Source organism: Musca vetustissima, unplaced genomic scaffold (assembly GCF_032173495.1).
Source record: "Musca vetustissima isolate MV318-11 ecotype Yass unplaced genomic scaffold, APGP_CSIRO_Mvet_v1 utg6593, whole genome shotgun sequence".
In the NCBI taxonomy this organism is placed as follows: domain Eukaryota; kingdom Metazoa; phylum Arthropoda; class Insecta; order Diptera; family Muscidae; genus Musca; species Musca vetustissima.
In genome coordinates, this window is record NW_026880356.1 from 68651 (window position 1) to 88588 (window position 19938).

A 19938-nucleotide genomic window follows, 5' to 3' on the forward strand; every position below is an offset into this window, starting at 1 on the left:
AACCAAGTTTGATGTTTGTTTTCACTAATTAGGAAAACATTTATCAAGGCGGTATTGATATATTTCAAGCATTTTCTTAGATATGGGGGGTGGTCCACATTTGACGCATGGTCCACATTACCAGAAGTTACTCTATAGAAGCACTGCAGCAAAAGCAACACTTGGGTACCAAAAACCACCACCAAGAAACCCATGGTACGATCAGGAGTGTCGTAATGTTGCTGATGTGAAAAACGCAGCGGCAGGGCAACCCGGCAGACAGTAGCAACACGTAATGTGATGGAGAATTTTCGGGAGAAAAGGAGAGATGAGAAACGTGTTTTCAGAATAAAGAAGAAAGAACAAGAAAAATGTGAGCGTGAGCAAATCGGGATGTCAGAATGAAGTCCGGAAGTCCTTCGGTTTGGTCCAGGCACATCCTCCTGTAGAGATGAAGAAAGAAACCTGGTGACAGATACAGACAGCGTGTTGAGGATCTGGAAGGAGCATTTTGAAAAGCTTCTGGTATCAAATAGTGGTGGTGAAGAAGATACCCCATAACCAATAAGATATGATTGGTATAGATTGTATACCACCTATCCAAGATGAAGTCAGAGTAGCAATTAATCGTCTGAAGAACAATATAGCAGAATGAGCCGATGGATTACCATCCGAACTATTCAAGCCTGGTGGTCAGATGCTGGTCAGGAGCATGCACCAGCTGATAAGTACAATTTGGCTAGAGGAAAGCATGTCCAATGATAGGAACCTCAGCATCCTGTGTCCCGTGCACAAAAAAGGAGACAAGACCATATGTGCCAACTATAGAGGAATAAATCTCTTTCCCATCGCATATAAAGTGCTATCCAGTGTCCTGTGTGAACGACTGAAGCCTATGGTCAATGGCATAATTGGACCATACCAATGCGCCTTCAGACCCGGTCGAACTTTGCGAGCAGTAACAGCCACCTTTGAACAAATTGAGAAAGAGTCTGCCAATGTGGGTCTGGCAGTAAACTGCGAGAAGACCATGCTGATGGTATCAACGAGCAAGACGTCCAGTAGACGCGGACCAACTGTGGAACTTGAGAACTACAGCTTCGAGGTAGTTAAGGATTTTATATACCTTACTACCGCCATAAATAAAACGAATGACATCAGTTTTGAAATTCGGAGAAGGATTGTGATGGTCAACAGATGCTACTATGGTCTAAGTAAGCAGTTAGAAACAAGGCCACCTCCCGCCAGACCAAACTCACACTTTACAAGACGCTGATACTGCCCGTGCTGTTATATGGATCTGAAGCATGGGTACTTGCGCCAGCAGATGAGGCAGCTCTTGGGGTGTTTGAAAGAAAAATTCTCCGAAAGATCTACGGGCCGATCTGCGTCGACGGTGAATATCGGCATCGAATGAACCACGAGTCAGTCGTATTCAGCTGCAGCGATTACGATGGCTAGGTTATGTTGTGCGAATGAATGAGAATGCCCCAGTTCAAAAGGCATATAAAAGCGAGCCTACTGATGGTTCCCGTAGAAGGGGAAGTCCACGAATCAGATGGAAAGACCAAGTAGAAAACAACATCTTGGATCTTGGTCTTTGAAATTGGCTTTTTTAAGTTCGGCTTATGGAACAATCGTTCTGTAACAAGCCAGCTAAGTATGTAAGTAAACCAACCAGTTCATTGCTATCAGAAAATTTTAGGTTTACTGGTACACCATTTAGATTAAATCGGATACAAGTATATAGGGGAGCTATATCTAAGTCTGAACCGTTTTCAACAAAACATAACACACTTGATCCTTTCTCGTTTAATTAAGAATATTTTATCGTTCGTTAACACAAGAATATTTTGTATGTCCTGGAGTCCTATAGAAGTACATGGACTGGAATACTCCAGATCGGAACACCAGGACATATAATCGTAATATATTGTATGCAGCCTTCATATTGAGGAAGCAATTTAAAGACACAGAGTTATGTAAAATAACTTCCTCAAAAAACTAGAATGGTTTTGGTACAACTAAGATGTGAATGTTGACCTAGTAGAAATAAGTAGGAAACTGTGTCATCTTTTTTTGGTAATTTAATTTTGGTATTCCTCCAAATATTTGTCTCAGTTCACCACAGTGTGCTTGATGTAATCCAAAGAACAAAAATTTCATGGTATTCCTTACGCAATTTTGGGAAGAAATCTTGACGTTTCGTTCAATTATGTTGCCTTTTTAATATTTGACAGATGAAGCCACTATCAACAGAGTTGCTTTTTTGTTATTCACCTGATGTTATCGTACCTTGTTCTATTGTACCATGGTGTTTACATAAAACTAAATTCAATAAATCACGTCGGTATATTATTTTATCCTCTACTTACCAAAAATGTGCTAATAACAACCACTTTAAAAACAATCCCATTATTTGATTAAAACATCAAAGGAATTTTTTATTTGAATTATAATTTTTTTTTTTTATTTTAAATTCAGTCTTTAAATATAAGAACATATACATATATATAATAACATAAAAAATAAATACATACATATAATAATTCGTTACTTTTCCTGGCATTTTCACAAATCAGTATACAATGCAAAAGTATAATGAATAAAATGCCTAAGAAAAGTGAAAATCGTTTGTACATTATGTACAGTTTTTGTTTGTTTGGTTTTTTTCTTCTAGATTATATCCTTATAAAAATGATAGTATGTATGCACGACTAAAAAACAAAGTATTTAGTTTAAACATCTTTATAATAATACTAAATTTATATACAAAATACAATACAAGACATACATACAACATTTATAAATGGAATAAATAACACTAAAAGCAGGAACATTGCGTTACAATTTATAATAATAGTATGGCATTTAATTTAAGCTAAATCTACAAAGCATATTAATAATATAAACGTAGTATTATAATACAATTTAATAATGAACTAGGTACCCGTAGCACTTGTAGCAGGACAAATAAACGTATGTTGAAATACGTAGAAGTTAATCATCAGCTGATTACTTGTAGACTCCAAACGAGTATCCATATGACAGCTGTCAATTCCCAAAGTCCCATGGGTAGGCTAAAAATATATTGCACACAGAGAGAGAGGGATAACGTTTTAGACAAATACAATTTTTGGCAAAGACAGGGACACTTATATATGTAGACAGTGGATAAATTAAATAAACTATGTTATGTTCTAACTACAAATAAATCTACAAAGTGTTTTTATATGGCTTATACCATGGCTACAAATTGAGATAAAAAATTTCATGCGTATTGTTAGCTAAGAAAAAACTATAAATTAAGAACAAACCAATAAAAGCAACATTCAAACAAATAATGCAATAATTTATAATGGTATACATGCATTTATCTTGGAAATAAAGGGATAAAGATAATTGAATAGAATATTGATAAATTGAACAGATTAAATATTATAATTTCGATATAATTATTTTATATTTTGGGCATAAGACATTTGGACATGAAACATTTTAGAAAGAGGTGGTTTAAAGTTTGGGTAATTATTTTATTGTCTGATGATTTACTTTAGGCCAAAAACAAATATCAGGATATCTAACATCCTCAGGTTAGCAAATTTGTTAACCGCCAGAGTAACATTTTCATCATTATTATAATACATAAAAAAGTGCTGCCAAGTTTTAATTTTACTTAAAAATATAACTGTGCCATGGAAAATACAGACATTTGTGACAAGGTTCGTGACATTATTATGAAACACATAAAAAGCAAGCAGGGAGTATCTTTTGGTGGACATAATGCATACATATATAGATTTTAGTTACAAACAGGACATATAGGACATTTAAACAGAAATTCATATGCTATTGAGAAACATTTAAAATTGTGCAATATATTTACTAAAAATAAATATACATGATTGCCTTACATACAATAGTTATGAATACATACAGTTTGTCTTATACATACAACAGGAACGGATTTATATTATTCTGTAAAAATTTTAAAACTTCTTAGGTATATTTTATTATCCTTCACCTAAATATTGATACATCAAATATCAATATTGAAATTAATTTCAATTTTAAAATTGTTTTATATTGTGTGTACCCCCCATAAAGTCAGCTGATTGCAAGAAATTTGCCATTCGAAGTGCGTCTTTATTGAAGAAAGTCGAAGAATGATTTTATAAATGGGTAGAATTGTTTTGTGTACTAAAATGTACTCTAAATCGATATTGTCCAATTTGTCAGATTTATTTCATGAAGATTTACTTTTGTATAAAGCGAATAACCAAATTGAGAAATATGAACGCAAAATTTATAAAAACCTTCAATATCATTAAATTTTAATTATTTCTCATTTTTTAAGATAATAACTGTCAGATTATTTTTTGTTTACATCGTGTTCTTTCTAAAATTCTCCATTATAATCAAATTAATAAGTCAAATTCGATCAATCAGCTGATGTTTGTTTACATATGACGGCACTAAATCATATCAGCTGACTGTCACTCGTATCATCTTTAATCAAACTAAATTATTAGAATTTGTAAAAATGGATACATATCATACATATTTTGACACTTCCCATATGTGTTCAATGGAGAATTTTATTTTCCTCGCTTTAAAGTACGCTTAGATTTTCGAAATGCACTCGATCTCAAATGTCAATTTCATAGCGTATACGTCAAAAATAATCCAGTGGATTTGTGAGCAGGGTTAATGTGACGTAAAAACTATGAAATTAGCATTTGAAATCGAATTAGAATAAGAGAACAATCAGAATAAAAAAATATATTGTGGTGTAATCACGGCCTATTTTAAACTTATTTCCAATGGCAATGGAATTCAAACCGCCCTAACAAAGTCCTCATTTCATTTCCCCCATTACGATAAATTAAAAAATGCTTTTTCATTTTATATTTTTTGTGTATATTTTTTTATGATTTTTATTCATTTTTTTTAGTTTTGTTGTGATTGTTAATGATTTTCATTGTTATTCTTGCAATTGACACAAAATATCAGAAAATCTTTCGTTTTTTTTTTTCAAATATATGCTAATACATATATAAGGGTGAGTGTGTGTGGTGTATTGTGTGTCGTACTAAAATTAACATTTATAGGTAGTTCTTGAGCTGTCTACAAATCTAGAGAAAAAAATTTACAAAATTTATATATAAAATAGGAAAAAAAATAAAACTTAAAATAAAAACATATTTTGTTTTTGAGAAAACTTCATTACAAATGGATGTGTGTGTGAACTTACAACAAAATGATTTTTATTTTCTGTTTGTTTGTATTTTTTTTAAATATAAATAATTAAAAAAATAATCATAATAACTAATATAACACATTACATTACATTATTGCATTGTTGTTAGTATAACTAAAAATATTGTGTTTATTTATTTATCTCAAAAATTGTTAAGTAGTCTGTCTGTTTGTCAATTTTCAGTATTACGTTTTCTACGGATTGTATTTTACAACCAAAAGGAAAAAATAAAAAAAAAAACATATAATTAAAAAAATAATAATAAAAATTTTGAAAATATATTTTATTTTTGAAAGGCCTTGTTTTGGCATTTTATTTCATTTTCTAGTATTTGTTTTGTATAATTAATGGCGTGTTGCTTCAGGTTTTATTTTTTGTTTTCGTATTAGAAATTACTAATATTCTTATTGAGAGGCAGCGAGGTTTTCATTTTTGTTCAATTTTCATTTTTCTTCTTCTTCTTGTTTTCGTTTATGAGCTTTTCTTTTCGTGTGAAAAATAAATTGCATTGGACATATTCTATCGTTTTTGTTTTAAATATTTGTTTATTTATGTTTATTTTTTAATTAATGTTTAACATAATATTTACAATATGGCATTGAGTACATTAGTTTATTCTTAACTATTTCCTTTTGTGTTATTTTCAATTGTTTATTTGTAATTATTTTTAGTTATATTGTTTGTATATATATTTTTTAAATACTTTGCAAGTTTTGTAGTTGTGATGCTAAGACATGAAAGTGTATAAGTGTGTGTATTTTGTGAAAAGGAATATATTAAGGATTATCGTTGAGTGTTTTGGGAAAAGGATTTTTTTTGAATTTAGGTGATTAATAAGTTACTATATATATTGTGTGCAGCTTCGAGCTGTTCGAGCTGTATCAGATTCGAGCTTCAATATTGGAATCATTGGAAAATAATTGTGAAATTAATTTGATTTGAAAACAAATCTATTTTCGGGGGAATAGCTGCAGAATAATATTCAATGCAATTTCTGTCACTGTAAAAGTTATGCCAAGTTCACAATAAATTTCACCGACAATGCTCTGTTAACACTCATACCACTTTAAATTGCCTAAGTTGTAATTAATTAAAATAAAAAATAATAACAAGGAATTTTCTCGATTTTTTTCTGTATACATTATAAAAGATTTATAATTAAGAATTAATTAATTTTACTTTTTTTTACTTTGTCAATCGTTAATTTGAAAATATTATTTTTTTATTATCCAATCATTAATTTTACACGATAAATTGCTATTTACTCAAAAGTGCACAAAATTTTTTTTCTAAGATAGAGATCAGCTGTGCTGCCAAGTGCTGCCAAGTTAATTTGAAAATATTATTTTTTTATTATCCAATCATGGCCTGTCTTCGCATTCGATAAATTGCTATTTACTCAAAAGTGCACAAAATTTTTTTTCTAAGATAGAGATCAGCTGTTCTGAATATTGAACAGCTGATCAGGGAAACCAAATCATTTAACAACTGGAATTCTAACTCGGCCCAGCCGATTACAATTTTAACATTATTATGCATAGTTTAATGTGTGGCCTTTCATAAATATATAAAATATTTGGAGCAAAACATCAAACACAAGGTGTGCCTTTTAATATATTTTCGTAATAATACGTTTACATTGCAACGGATTTCGTTAACCCAGTAGATTTAAATTATCAATTCCATTGTATATATGCCAAATAAATCCGCATAAAGTAGGTTAACACGGTAAAAAGTTCTAATGTAAACGCCGTTTAATCCAATTTTGATATATTGCTGAGGTTACTGGAGAAAAACGTTCCAATAATATTAGGTTTGTTCAATCAGCTGTTTTAGAATAACCTGTGCAGAATAATATAAGATTTAAACACAATGTTTTTTATTCTGCTATAACGTTACACAAGAGGAAACATCTTTCTCTGAATCTCAAAATAGCTTAAAAATAAAATGGACACAAATGTTTTTTGAATTACTTTAGGAAATTTGGTAGCATTTTTAGAGAGAGTTGCAATTTATTCGCCAAAATCGATCAGCTATTTTTACCGATTATATTTTTAACTTTTCCAATTCGAAAAAGAATATTTTATCTTCATAAACACACTTTTAAGTAAGTAGGCAATGAATACAACCGAAAATCGATTACACAGGCAGACTACGTATATATCCATATAGTTACTCATATTTATACGTAACGTAGACGTAACACACCTTCAATATTGTTTAGATCACTCCAAATGGCACGGCTTCCGATATCCATCAGGTTTTTTTTTTGCGCAATATCCATCTCCAAGTTCATAATTTTCAGCAGCAGATTTTCCGAACACTTTACTAAATATTTGTTTTATTTTTTCCAATAACAGACAAAAAAGGCAATGCAATGGTATGAATATTGGCAAGCAGATTGATTAAATGGTACCGCGTTAACCCTGGTTGTGTGGAGGTGGTACGTATAATAACCATAACCCCTTTGAATGACTTTGACTTTAAAATGGCTTAAAAGGAAAATGTCGGATATGAGGGGAGGATCAGGGAAACGAGCATGGGTAATGAAAGGTGGTGTTGGTGATGGCCATGAATGTCTTGTGTGCATTGTTGTATGATATTGTGTTAGTGTGTGAAACATGTATGGCTTCTTGCAAAATTTACACAGATTTGTTTATATATATCATTTTTTATATATATTTTATATCAATATTTTTTTTCTAAATGCCTTATTAACAATTATACACACAGAGTACAGAGAAGATGTATTGCATCGTCTTCAACATACATACATTTCCATTTTTTTCTTTTTGTTTCTTAAATATATTTATATTTTATGTATATTTAACTTTGTACACTTTTTTCAATTTTTATTTTTTTTGTTTTGTTTTCTTAAAATATTTCATTGCATAACATTAACAATTATTTACACAACAAATGAGTTTTGTTTACGCTTGTTTTTGTCTGACAATTTCCTAATAATTTCGAATCGAAAAATGCAACTCTGAATTTGAAATAAAAATTATACGGAAAATCAAAAAAACTACAAAAAATCAAATGAACCAAAAAAAAAAGAAAAACTAAAATTCTGACAAACCGAAAAATATGTTAACAATTAAAGAATTAAAAAAAAAAACAAATTAGGAACGAAAGATTTTGTTTTAAAGCCAAATTCATACAAAATTAAAAATTAAATGAAATCTAATTTAAATTTTTGTTTTTTGTTGTTGTTGTTTTTTTACATTAAATTATAAAATAAATAAATTACTTTACGTATTATTATTAAGTATTAGATAAATAAACAAAACGAAACGAAAAAAAATAAAATAAAAAAATAACTAAATAATATGAGGAAATTTATTATAAATTAATTGTTTTGTGTATACATATGTATATGTAGTAGTAAGTAGTAGGTGGTAATAATAATAAGGAGGATGTTAAACTCACACATCAAGCTGGTCGTAATACAGGAAATCATCTGCACCCCCTGCTATTGGCGGATTGGCAATATCCGCCTCAGCATGGGGCATGTGACTGCTGCTCGAAACAAATGAATCATCTTCATAGCTGGCGTCTTCTTCACCGTCCGCCGTATAGCCATCATCCTCGTCTTCGTTGTCATCCACCGCCGCCGATGTGTCTTCGGATGACACTTCCATGGACTCTTCCATGGAATTGGAGTATCTTACGTTGCGTTGTTCACGATCGCCACGATCACTGGTGCTTTCGGCATGCGGATCGTAGGTATCGAAGAGTGTGGATGAAGGCATCAGTGATGAGGTTTCCCAAAAGCTTGAATCAAGCGTTGAGGTAGAGGGGCTTGTCGAGGTTCTTTCGGTTGTCGTTGTGGTAGTTTTTTGCTGCTGTTGTTGTTTTTTGTTTTTGCCATTGGCACCAGGGCCGCCACCACCAGCACCTCCACCCCGTTTGGGATTCTTTTGTTTCTTCTTTTGACCACCGCCGCCGCCATTGCCACCATTTTGTTTAGCTGGCTGGCGACCACCCGCTGCTGGACCTGGACCCAGGCCACTACTTAGCTTTTTCCCTCTTCTGTTGTTGGGGCCCAGGCCATCGGTGCCGAGGCCGTTTTTGTTGCGACCCTCGCCAGCCGGACGTTTGTTGTTCTTGGCGCCCTGCTTCTTGGGGCCCTTCTTCTTGCACATGGGCGGCAATACGATATCTGTGATACCCTCCTGCTGTTGTTGCAACATTAGTTCCCTGCACCTTTTCTGTTTGCCTGGTTTCTGCAATGCCTGTGGCCTACGCTGGCAATTGTGCTCTTCCTCATTTTCATAGGGTCGACATTTGCGTAACTTCTTCCCTCGACCCTTCGGACTACCATTACTACTACCATTTGTTGTTGCTGTCGCCGATGTTGTTTTGCTATTACTATTACTACTGCTATTGCTAATATGGCCATTATTTTGACTATTGCTAATACTACTCTGGCTATTGTTGTTGTTGCTACTACTACTACGCTGATTTGTTTCTGGTTTGTTGTTGTTGCTATTGCTATTATTACTATTTCTACCACTTGAACTAGAGCTATTGCTTAATTTAGTTTTATCATTGGCAGCAGGAACGTTGTTCAATAATTGGCCACTATTGCTATTGCCTAGACTAGTACTACTACTGCTATTTAAATTATGCTTATTGTTTTTATTGCTATTACTATTACTACTATTAGCTGTGTTATGACTATTGCTATTACTATTGCTACTACTACTGTTTGGATTGCACTTCGGATGTGCTTTAAAGTTTTTGCTATCGATCAGTTCGATCAATGGTTTGCCAGTATCACAGAGTTGACGTATGCCATGTTTAATGCGATTCGCCCCGAAATTCTTTGCAATCAGCTGTTCGACACGTTCTTGCGGCACCGATTCGGTAATGGCATTCGTATAGGTCGCCAGTTTGCCCAGCGAACGGGTGGGTGGTATTTGCAGTTTTCTCGGTTCACCATGGCGATTCAATGCCAAATAGTATTTTCGCCTTGAATTCGAGTTGTAAGTCGACGAATAGGTGTTGTAGTTGTGCTGTTCCATGTTTTCATTGAAGACACAGTCGTCGGTGAACTCTTTCTGTAACGAGAAACTATAGTAAGTTATTTGGTTATTTTTTAATTTTTTTTTTGTTTAGTGTTAAACAAAAAAAGCTCAACGAAGGTCAACGACTAAACAAAAAAGTAATAATAATAATAAGGAAACGGTAATTGGGGGCATTTGGTTAGTATTAAAACCGAAAGAAACAATTCAAAATAGAATCTGATTGAAAATGTCAAAGAAAAATTTAATAATATTTCGATGTTCAGAAGTCTATGATTTTTCTTTCAAAATCAATCCATCAATTCCATACCACTAAGCCTACGTCTTCAATGAAGCATCAAAATGCTAGTTCATATTAACAGGGTGATTCAAATAAATATATTGTATAATTAATATGTGTTTGTATGAGTGCCCCTGTTTTATGTTATTAAATTATAGAAAATAACATTGTGATCAAGCTTTTATCCAATGTTCTACACGTTCTTGGATTCAACAATTAGAACTCCATATAATAGAAATTTGTTCAGTGAGAATTTAAAATGTTGGAGAGATATAAATACAAACGCGATGATGACCTTTATTTTCTGTATGTGTGACCCTGTTTCTCAAACATTGTGATAAATAAAAGTGTGGCCAAGTTCCTCATCTAAATTAAAGCATAACCACCCAGTAAATGATATCAAATTCAAATAAGATTGGATGCAAATAATTCACCTTAATTCTTTCAAAATTTAAAAACAAAAAAAACTGTATCGCAAACTAAATATATTTTTAGAAACTCATTAGATAAATTGTTTTGGTATTTTTGTTGTTTCATTTTCAGCTAACGAAGATACAATAACAACAGCCATAGAAAACAAATAGGGGAGAAAGGAAGTAAATATAGATTGGTTTTGTTTTTTAATGAACCAATTCTGTCGTCGCATGTCACATCATTTGGTGTACCAAAAAATGAAAAAAAAATAAATAAAAAAACAGTCAAAGAAAATACAGATTTTTTTTGGCAAAATTTCACACTCCCCGAAAAAGTATACGCAACGCAAGTCAAATGAAATAAAAACAAACAAAAATCAATCGACTCTTGACGATTGACTAACTGACTAATGTGACAAAATTTAGATTTCGAATATACAGACACAGTCAATGTTGATTATTGACACAAAAATGACATAAAATAATAAATCATTTCGTTGTTTATTTTCAAATGGTGTCTGAGGAATTTGATTTTTTTCAATTTCTCGTTTTGTTTCTGCATTTGATTTTTCTAAAAGTAAAAGTTTACGCAAATTCTGAAATATCAGCTGATATTTGTATTGGCACCACATTTACAATGGCAACACCTGTTCTCATCAACATATTGTAATTTAATAGAACATCTTTTATTTGATTTAAAAATAAATATCATACGACAAATCAATTTGCTATGCCAAATTTGTCCCGATGGCATTGCAAATTAATGCGTATGCCAATTCGAAAACGTATAATTATTGAGTTGATTTTCTTTTTTTCGTACGTCAATATTGAATATTAATTTTGCGGAAGTAATTCAATAAGATAATGTTTATTTCTTAACTTAATTTTAGGTATTCGTCCAGACAAATTATCATGGCGCCCAATTAAATAGTTTCTGGGTTTACTTTTTGTATTATTTTTATAATCACGAAACTATGACTACATGTCAAACGAATATTGTAAATGTAATTAAAATGCTGGTCAACTTTAGATATTGCTAGGAGTAAATCCTTACCCTTTGGCGATTAATTTAACCAATATGAGAAAATGTTGTCCACTTCATTTGAATTAGCAAGGAATCAAGAAAACAAACCCTGGTCAACGTTAAGCTACGCTTTGTTTCTATGCCGTCAATATCCAATCCAATTTGTTTTTACAAGATAACCCTTGGTCAGAGCGAAAGAAATAAAATAATCCCACCAAAATCTATGTCAATTGTTAAAGACAAAACAAAACTTTTTTTCATACAAATCATTTAAGCGATAGCATCTATTTTCGAATAATGTCATTTTGGCCATTGCTGTGTAGCACAATCGAAAAAAATCATACCACCACCAACAGAAAAAAAAAACAAAATCGCCCCAAACAAACAAAACTGCACTTTTCAATTGGCTAATTGCCCAATAATTTTTTACTGTTTGCATTTTTCCTACTTTTGAGTACCATTTTTTGTATTTCTTTCAATATCTTGATTTTCCCCTTAAATGCAACAGAAATTTAGCATTAGGTGGATAATATTATCCGATAACTATTATCGTTTGGTTTTTCTTGGCAACAATGCGGAATACATTTGAAAAAAATAATAAATATTTTTATGGAGACAAAATTTAGACAAAAAAAATTGACATGCATCTCATTAAATTGTGCCAGTAGAATCATATCTTAATAGGTTTACACATTTACGATAAAACAAAATAAAAACAAAACGTTTTATGTCGTGTTGAATGAAATGTGACATAAATTTGCAGTGATGACTAAGTAAGAAAATTGCAAAATGTAGTAACAAAAAGTAATAATGGTAAGTACGTTTGGCTATTTTCTGTCCAAATATGTATTGGCTTAGGTCATGAGCATTTTATTCTGCAAATTTCATATTTATTTCAGTTGCTATTGATATTAAATAATAATAATACACCGCTTGGTTTGAAAATAAAATTAATATCGATTAAAATTGACTATGAGAATTTTAACAATATTCCGAAGATCAGAAAGTATATGAGGTTTGTTTCAATATCCATGCCAGACGGCATACGTCATTACTGAAGCAGCTACATGTATTATCATATGTGTAGGGTGCTTCAAATAAAATTATTTGATCATAAATATATGTTTATATGAGTCCCCCTGTTAATTGGTGTGTTTTATTAATATATTTTAGATGTATTTGAAAATTTATATTATAACATTAGAATGATTATAAAAAGACGAAAAACAAATACATATTCATTTACATACAGTATTGAATGATTTAGATGGCAGACAGCTGATGTTTGTTTACAAAACATATGAAAGAGACATAGAAATAATTAAACAAGAAAGGTAATGTGGATTAATGTGCAATTGTTCGAAAAAAAGTCATTTTCGTATCTGCCTCAAAATGGTATCGGGATAAAAATTAAAAAGCAAGAAGATTTAATTTCGTATCGTAAACCTCGTCCTTTGCGGGAAAATAAACCTCTGGTTATAATGCACAAAATTACCCATTAAAATTCATATTTCAAACAAATAATTATTTTTTTTTACAAAACACATTTAATGTACATGTGACATAATTCTACAAAATTTGCCAGTCATATGCACACGTTTTTATGTAAGAGTTGATTTTGATTAGAATAAATACAGGGTGACACAAGTAAAATTTTAAATGAAATATTGGTTTCATGTGACATAAAATCTCTCATTTAATAAATGAAATACAATAGAATATGATTCAAAAGGCAAATTTACAGCATTACATTATCTTAATATTCTTTATAAATTAAATCTATGGTTTCAAAATTTTTGTAAGTCGTTACCATTTAGAGAAGTAATATCTCGTTTTTTGATTTTGGTACACAAAAGCAGGGTTGAATTTTAAATTATCTCGATTGAGCATAGAATTTCGGGCAAATCGAAATATTGTGTGGATTTAATTTTAATGATTTTTAATGTACAGTTTTAGCATAATTCTAATAAATTTGCCAGTAATATGCACACGTCTTTATCAAATAGTTAGTATTGGTTAGAATAAATACAGGGTGACTCAAGTGAAAAAAATAAGTGAAATATATTTCATATCTCATTAAATCTTCCACGTAACTCTTATTTAAATAAACTAGAAATTAATGAATTACTGACGGCAATCTGTTGATTTTTCCCCCCATTTTCTTGCGATTAATTCAAACTATAAAGAATTTTGACAGCTAGTGGGATTATCAGCTGACCTTACTGGTTGATCCTATCAACATCCTCCAATATTCCCAAAATAAATGTAAAAATGTTTCTAATACGAAAAACGCCTAATTAAACATCACTGGCAATTTCATTATATTAACCATAGCAAATAAACCAAATGTTACAAAAAAGAAGTTTGAGGTCAAATCATCAAAATTGTCAACAACTTTCCATCATCATTGTTTTATTATATAGACTACAATTCCCAGTGAACTCCATTTCCAACTAGTTCCACACAGAAAAAGCACACAAACGCTACGAAAATCTGTAACTAAACATTTGATGAAAATGAAATCATCTTACTCCAGGGAACAATTTGAATTAAATTATCCTACGCAAGAAAATCTAAACTGAAGTTTTTATGGAGAAGGCAATTTTTTAATTTAACGCTTGGCTGCCACAAAAATTAGTTGCAGTTTATAGCAAATTATGAAGCAGAAAAAAGGAAGAAGAAATACACAACTTCTGTGTAAATAAATGAAAATCACCCTGGACAAATAAAGTGGGGAAAAATATTTATTTTTTTCCACCCGTTTTAAAAATAGACCGCGAAGACAAACTAGACGAGCATGACAGCAAATGGTACTAAATACGACACATTTAGGGTAAGATGTGGTGGCATTATTAAAAAATAAAAACAAAACACAATGGAAGATTGTTCTCCCTCTTCTTGTAGGGTAGGCTAAGGCTGCATATGGCAATGCTGCCCGCCGTTTGGGAGTAAACCATTAAAGGCAATTCTGGCGAGCAGTGAGAAAGAGAGAACGACCACGTGAAATATTTTTTTGCTGACAGTTTTATATGTCAAATCAATGTTGACAACTTTATTGTTCATAAAGTATGTAATGCGGCTGGAGAAGAAAAGCCAAAGGCACACACACAAAAGTAATCTACAAATGGCCCAGAATCCCATACTAATTCCAATCTCCTTTCAACCCCTCGGTTCCAAGTAATCATCAGCCACAAGAAAAAACGGACATTATATTTAGCAAAACTATTTTAATTTCCAAGAATGTAAATTTATGTGCAACTTTTTTTCTTCTCTGTCTCACTGATTATGTTGTTAATGTTCTCTACAAAATAGTTCTTCTGTCTGTCAACCATTCACGCCGTTGTTGTTGTTGTGTGTTATGCTAAAAATTGTTGTTTAGGGAACATTTATGACAGCTCCGCAAACTGACATTATTTACACATATTTTAATGTGAAACCAAGCATTTCAAAATGTGGGCCTCTTTGGCGTTTTTATTGCAAGAATTGCATTAATTTTACAAAAAAAAAAAAAAAAATGAGTTTAATTAGATTTTTTGCTTTCTAGTGTTGGAGAAAAGTTAAATCATTGAGTCATAACAACAAATCCGGCTATAGCGCCCCTGCTATTTTTTGCTGTACAGTTTCATTTTTTATAGTATAGAGGTGAAATAGCTTGTGGCCCAATGTGGCAATTTGTCTGGGGGCTCTATTTTCCTTCAGTCGAGACATAACAACAATTTTAATTGACTGTCAAAGAAATTGGTTCAATGTTGTTAATTGTTTGTGATTTTTTGAATTGCAATGAACTTGGAAGTGATCACAAACAATGCAAATTGTAGACAGTGACAAAATAAATGGCTATGGTGACTCAATATAAGTGTTTTTTCAAATAACATTGATAGTTTTTATACATTTAATGGGAAGTTAAAAAAACGGGGAAACATAATGAACTCTTTGAAATGGGGCTTAATTTTGTTTTTTTTTATATTTGAATACATATCATTACGTTTTGTTCTAAATGTCCATTGTATCCAGTGCGGTAATCTACTTTCATGTCTAAACAGATTTTTGAAATTATTATCTTAACAGAAAAATCTGCTTTAAACACAACGATTGCTTGCCTGCTTGTGCAACAATTGACAAGGGCATTTCTTTCATTTTTTTTTTGTTTACAATGCCTGGTTTGCCGCTCTCATTGTTATGTGCCGATTTCCCTACCCTCAAGTACTACACCTGTCACAAATGTCACATAAATATCAATAGTTTATTGGCTGCTCACACCTATTTTGACATCATCGATGTTACACTGCTGATCATCATGCAGACATGCATGCTGTTATTGGTTCTCAGCTTGTATTTCTCTCTTCAATGTCTTTTTAAACACGATGGCGTCTTAGATATGAAAAGATTTTGTGTGATAATGTGCAGTTTTTGTTTATTATCTTTTATCAAGGCTAAATAGGCTACCATTTAAAAAAAAGGATCACACACATTCTTGAGTTGGATAATGTGACAGAAATGGAGCAGAAGGTGGCACAGATTCAAGGTAAATGGTTGATTACAAAAAAAAAAAAAAAAACATTGTTTAATTGGGCGCCATTGTATGAAAAAGTGAATATTTTAAAAAAGGGTAAATCTGAGGTGAAATTTGTAATAAAATATTATCCTGAAACAACACCGATCGAGGTAAATGTTGTACTAAAAAAGAATAACCACAAACAATTGGGCACCAAAGAGAAAATGTTAAATAGGCTACCATTTAAAAAGGCTCACAAAAATTCTCGAGGATAAAGTGACGAAAATGGAGCGGAAGGTGGTACAGATTCAAGGTAAATGATTGGTTACAAAAAAAAAACAATGTTTAATTGGGCGCAATCGTGTGGAAAAGAAAATAGTGTTAACAAGGACAAATCTGAGGCGAATTTAAAAATAACTACACAGATTCTCGTGGATAAAGTGACAGAAATTGTGGAGAAGGTGGTACAGATTCAAGGTAAATGGCTGGTTAAAAAAAAACAGAATTTTTAATTGGGCGCCATCTTATGGAAAAATAAATAGCTTTAACAAGTATAAATCTGAGGTGAAATTCTACTATTTCCCATATTAAAAGCTCACTTTGAAAAAATACTGAAAATAAATGTTGTACCAAAAAAGAGAAACCACGAACAATTGGGCGCCAAAGTTTGGAAGAGAAATTTTTTTGAAAGGGACAAATCCGGTTGTTTTTTTTTATAGTTTGCCTTTAATATTTCAGTCATTGAATATTTTCACTAGCTAGTAGCAAATATACACATCCAAAATTTTCCAACAGCTGCACTGCACTTCAAATGTGAAAAGGGATATATTTATTACAACAACTAAAAACCGCAACATAACTATTAGTTCATATATTTCCAAAACTAGCAACTAAATACTAATAAATGCATTATAAATAATCTAATAAATATATCAAATAGTCTTTTGTTAAAAAACCGTGATTTGGGATGAAATTAAAATGTATCTGTTTAAAAAAAAAATATTTCAGGTAATTCGAAAATGTCATATTAAAAGATCTAAAAGAGACGAAAAATTGGAACACGTTCTATTGTGTTTCAATTTTTTTCTTTTGGATAAGGGACATTTTTAGACAATAAATTGTATTTATTTTTTACCAAAAAAACCATACTCATTTTACACACAAAGGATACAACCCTCAAGTGGTGTATTTGTTAAACAATAATTACACACACTTACTACAAAAGGGTATCCTTGAAACCAAATGATCATAATACGTAACGCTTATAGTTGTTTTTTTTTATGGGTGGAGTGTCAAATAATGTCCTTGTGAAAATTTTCCCTTTTCATTTCGGTTTTTGGGTGTCCTTTTGAAAATTGGCAGTGGTGATAAGTAATGTCATTGTCGTTTCCACATTTCAAAGGACATTCCCCGCCATACCCTTGTCAATTGTATGTTTTTTTTATGTTACCAGGGGGTTGAACGCCGCCGCATTGTATTAACATGTTTTGGGAAAAACAAATACTTAACATTTGCCGAGAAAAAAAAAACAAAATATCCTGTGGTGAGAGAGAGTACTCTAGGCGGAAAATATACCTTCCTCCTCCTATTGAAAACACTTGTTATGATTGCCCAAGAAATAAAATTATTTGCACTTTGTGTAACCGAAAGGCGCCAATTATTGTTCCTCACTTTTTGGAAATGTGTAAATGTTCGACAATCGATAAGCGTTTTATTGCTTTTCATCATCAAACACGATGCTGTTAATTAATATTGAACTAAAAGCCATTTACTATGGTTTTCATAAATTTTCATTATGTGTCACAGAACGAACGAACGAACGGACTATTATGAGGGATATTCTGAGAACCACATAAATGGCCACAATAGACCGCCCATGGATTTATCTTTACCCTTTCTGGGTTTTATTTTTCTTGTTCGTGTTGTGGTCGTGGTCTTCGGTGATCCCGATCCCTCCAAAATACCTCACACAACGTTGTACATAAACATAAATATTTGGAACAATCTCGGCAATTACCATTGAAAAATAAGAATACATAATTAATGTACCGAACCCATGCCATCATCATCATCATCGTCACTGCCAGCCACTATCGCCCCATTATCCTGTCAAGGTGATAGGGCTTTTCGGAAACGCTTAACCATTGAAAATATATGTGAACATATTTTCAAAACAAAGCCAGACGACAGGCGTCAAAATTATTTCAAATCGTTTTGTGGTGTGCCCATGGAACCAAATGCATTATGAAAATATTTGTGGTCATAGCTTATAGAGAGGCCGTTTTTTTGTCGTGGTTCAGATTAGCTGGTTGGTTATTCATAACCTAACCCAAGCACACACACTCGCACGCTAACAATTGGTCTATTGACAATCATATTCTGATTAAGACCTGTTCCCGACTTAATAAGAATTTTATTGTATTGTATCTTCTTCTTCTTCTTGAAGGTTGAGAGGCAGCAGCAGCAACAAAGTGCACCGGTGGCGCCACATTGCATGCGTTCGATCAACGTGTTATCTAACGTGTTTCAATTTGTTTCTACTCTTCCCAAATTAAAATAGAAAGTAAAAGAGAAAAACATCACAATGTTTGTTTTTTGGTGGTCGCGATAAGATTTCAACCTCGTTTTCCTCATCCGGGGCAATTGGTTTTTAATTAAGTTGTGGTTAAAAAAATATCTGTCAAATTTTTTTTAAAGAAAATTTAAAAGATTTTGGCTTTAAGAGGCTTATGTGATGACCATTTGGGTTGATTGAAGAACGGCCGATATATTAAAAGGCCTAATAAAGATGAAAATTAGTTTTTTTGTTTTGAGACTGAATTTTTCTAATATGATGAGCATGTTCGAAAGGAATTATTCATTATATTTGATATGATGTGATTTGATTTTTTATGGAATTGAAATTTTTTGAAAGATCAAAAGCCAATTTTTCGGAAACTTTATTTTTATAACTGAGGATTAGGATTTGTGGGAAAGAAACAAAAGGGAATTCTTTTAATATTTGACATTTAGTGGTTATAATAAATAAATTAAGTTAATATAGTTTTTAATAGAAAAAATAAAAATTATTATCCAGATAGTATTTGTAGAAAGAGACTGTGTACTTACCGAGCCATAAACAGCACCGCATGGATCCATGCATAAATAAAGGCAAGTGGCAACGCCTTGAACTTTAATACGCCCCACGTCGACAGTAGAACGTTGTAGTATTGCTGGAAAAAATAAGAAAAATAATATTAAAGCAAATTAATTTTAATTTTTTGATTTGGTTTTGTTTAAAAATTTTAAAATATTTTTAATCAATTTCTCCGACATATCGAAACATTTTTTAGTTTAACATGTGCTCCATTCTATCTTTGCAAAAATTAAGCTAGGTCATAGCCTATTAATAACATCAACCAGGGAGACCAGTTGGATATCAGCTGTTTGCTGGCAAACGCTATTACTGTGAATTGACTTC

General features: G+C 31.8%; 1 protein-coding gene across 1 annotated transcript in view; it reads right to left on the minus strand.

Moving 5' to 3' along the window:
* Positions 1-2976: 2976 nt before the first annotated feature.
* Positions 2977-19938, minus strand: part of LOC133325939 (putative uncharacterized protein DDB_G0282133) — a 97386-nt gene continuing 80424 nt past the window's right edge. Inside the window, exons 3-5 of the mRNA XM_061534637.1 lie at positions 19587-19690; positions 8669-10302; positions 2977-3059 (exon numbers count right to left, since the gene is read on the minus strand). Coding sequence (XP_061390621.1) covers positions 2987-3059; positions 8669-10302; positions 19587-19690 — 1811 coding nt within the window. The 3' untranslated portion in view covers positions 2977-2986. The remainder of the gene's footprint in view (positions 3060-8668; positions 10303-19586; positions 19691-19938) is intronic.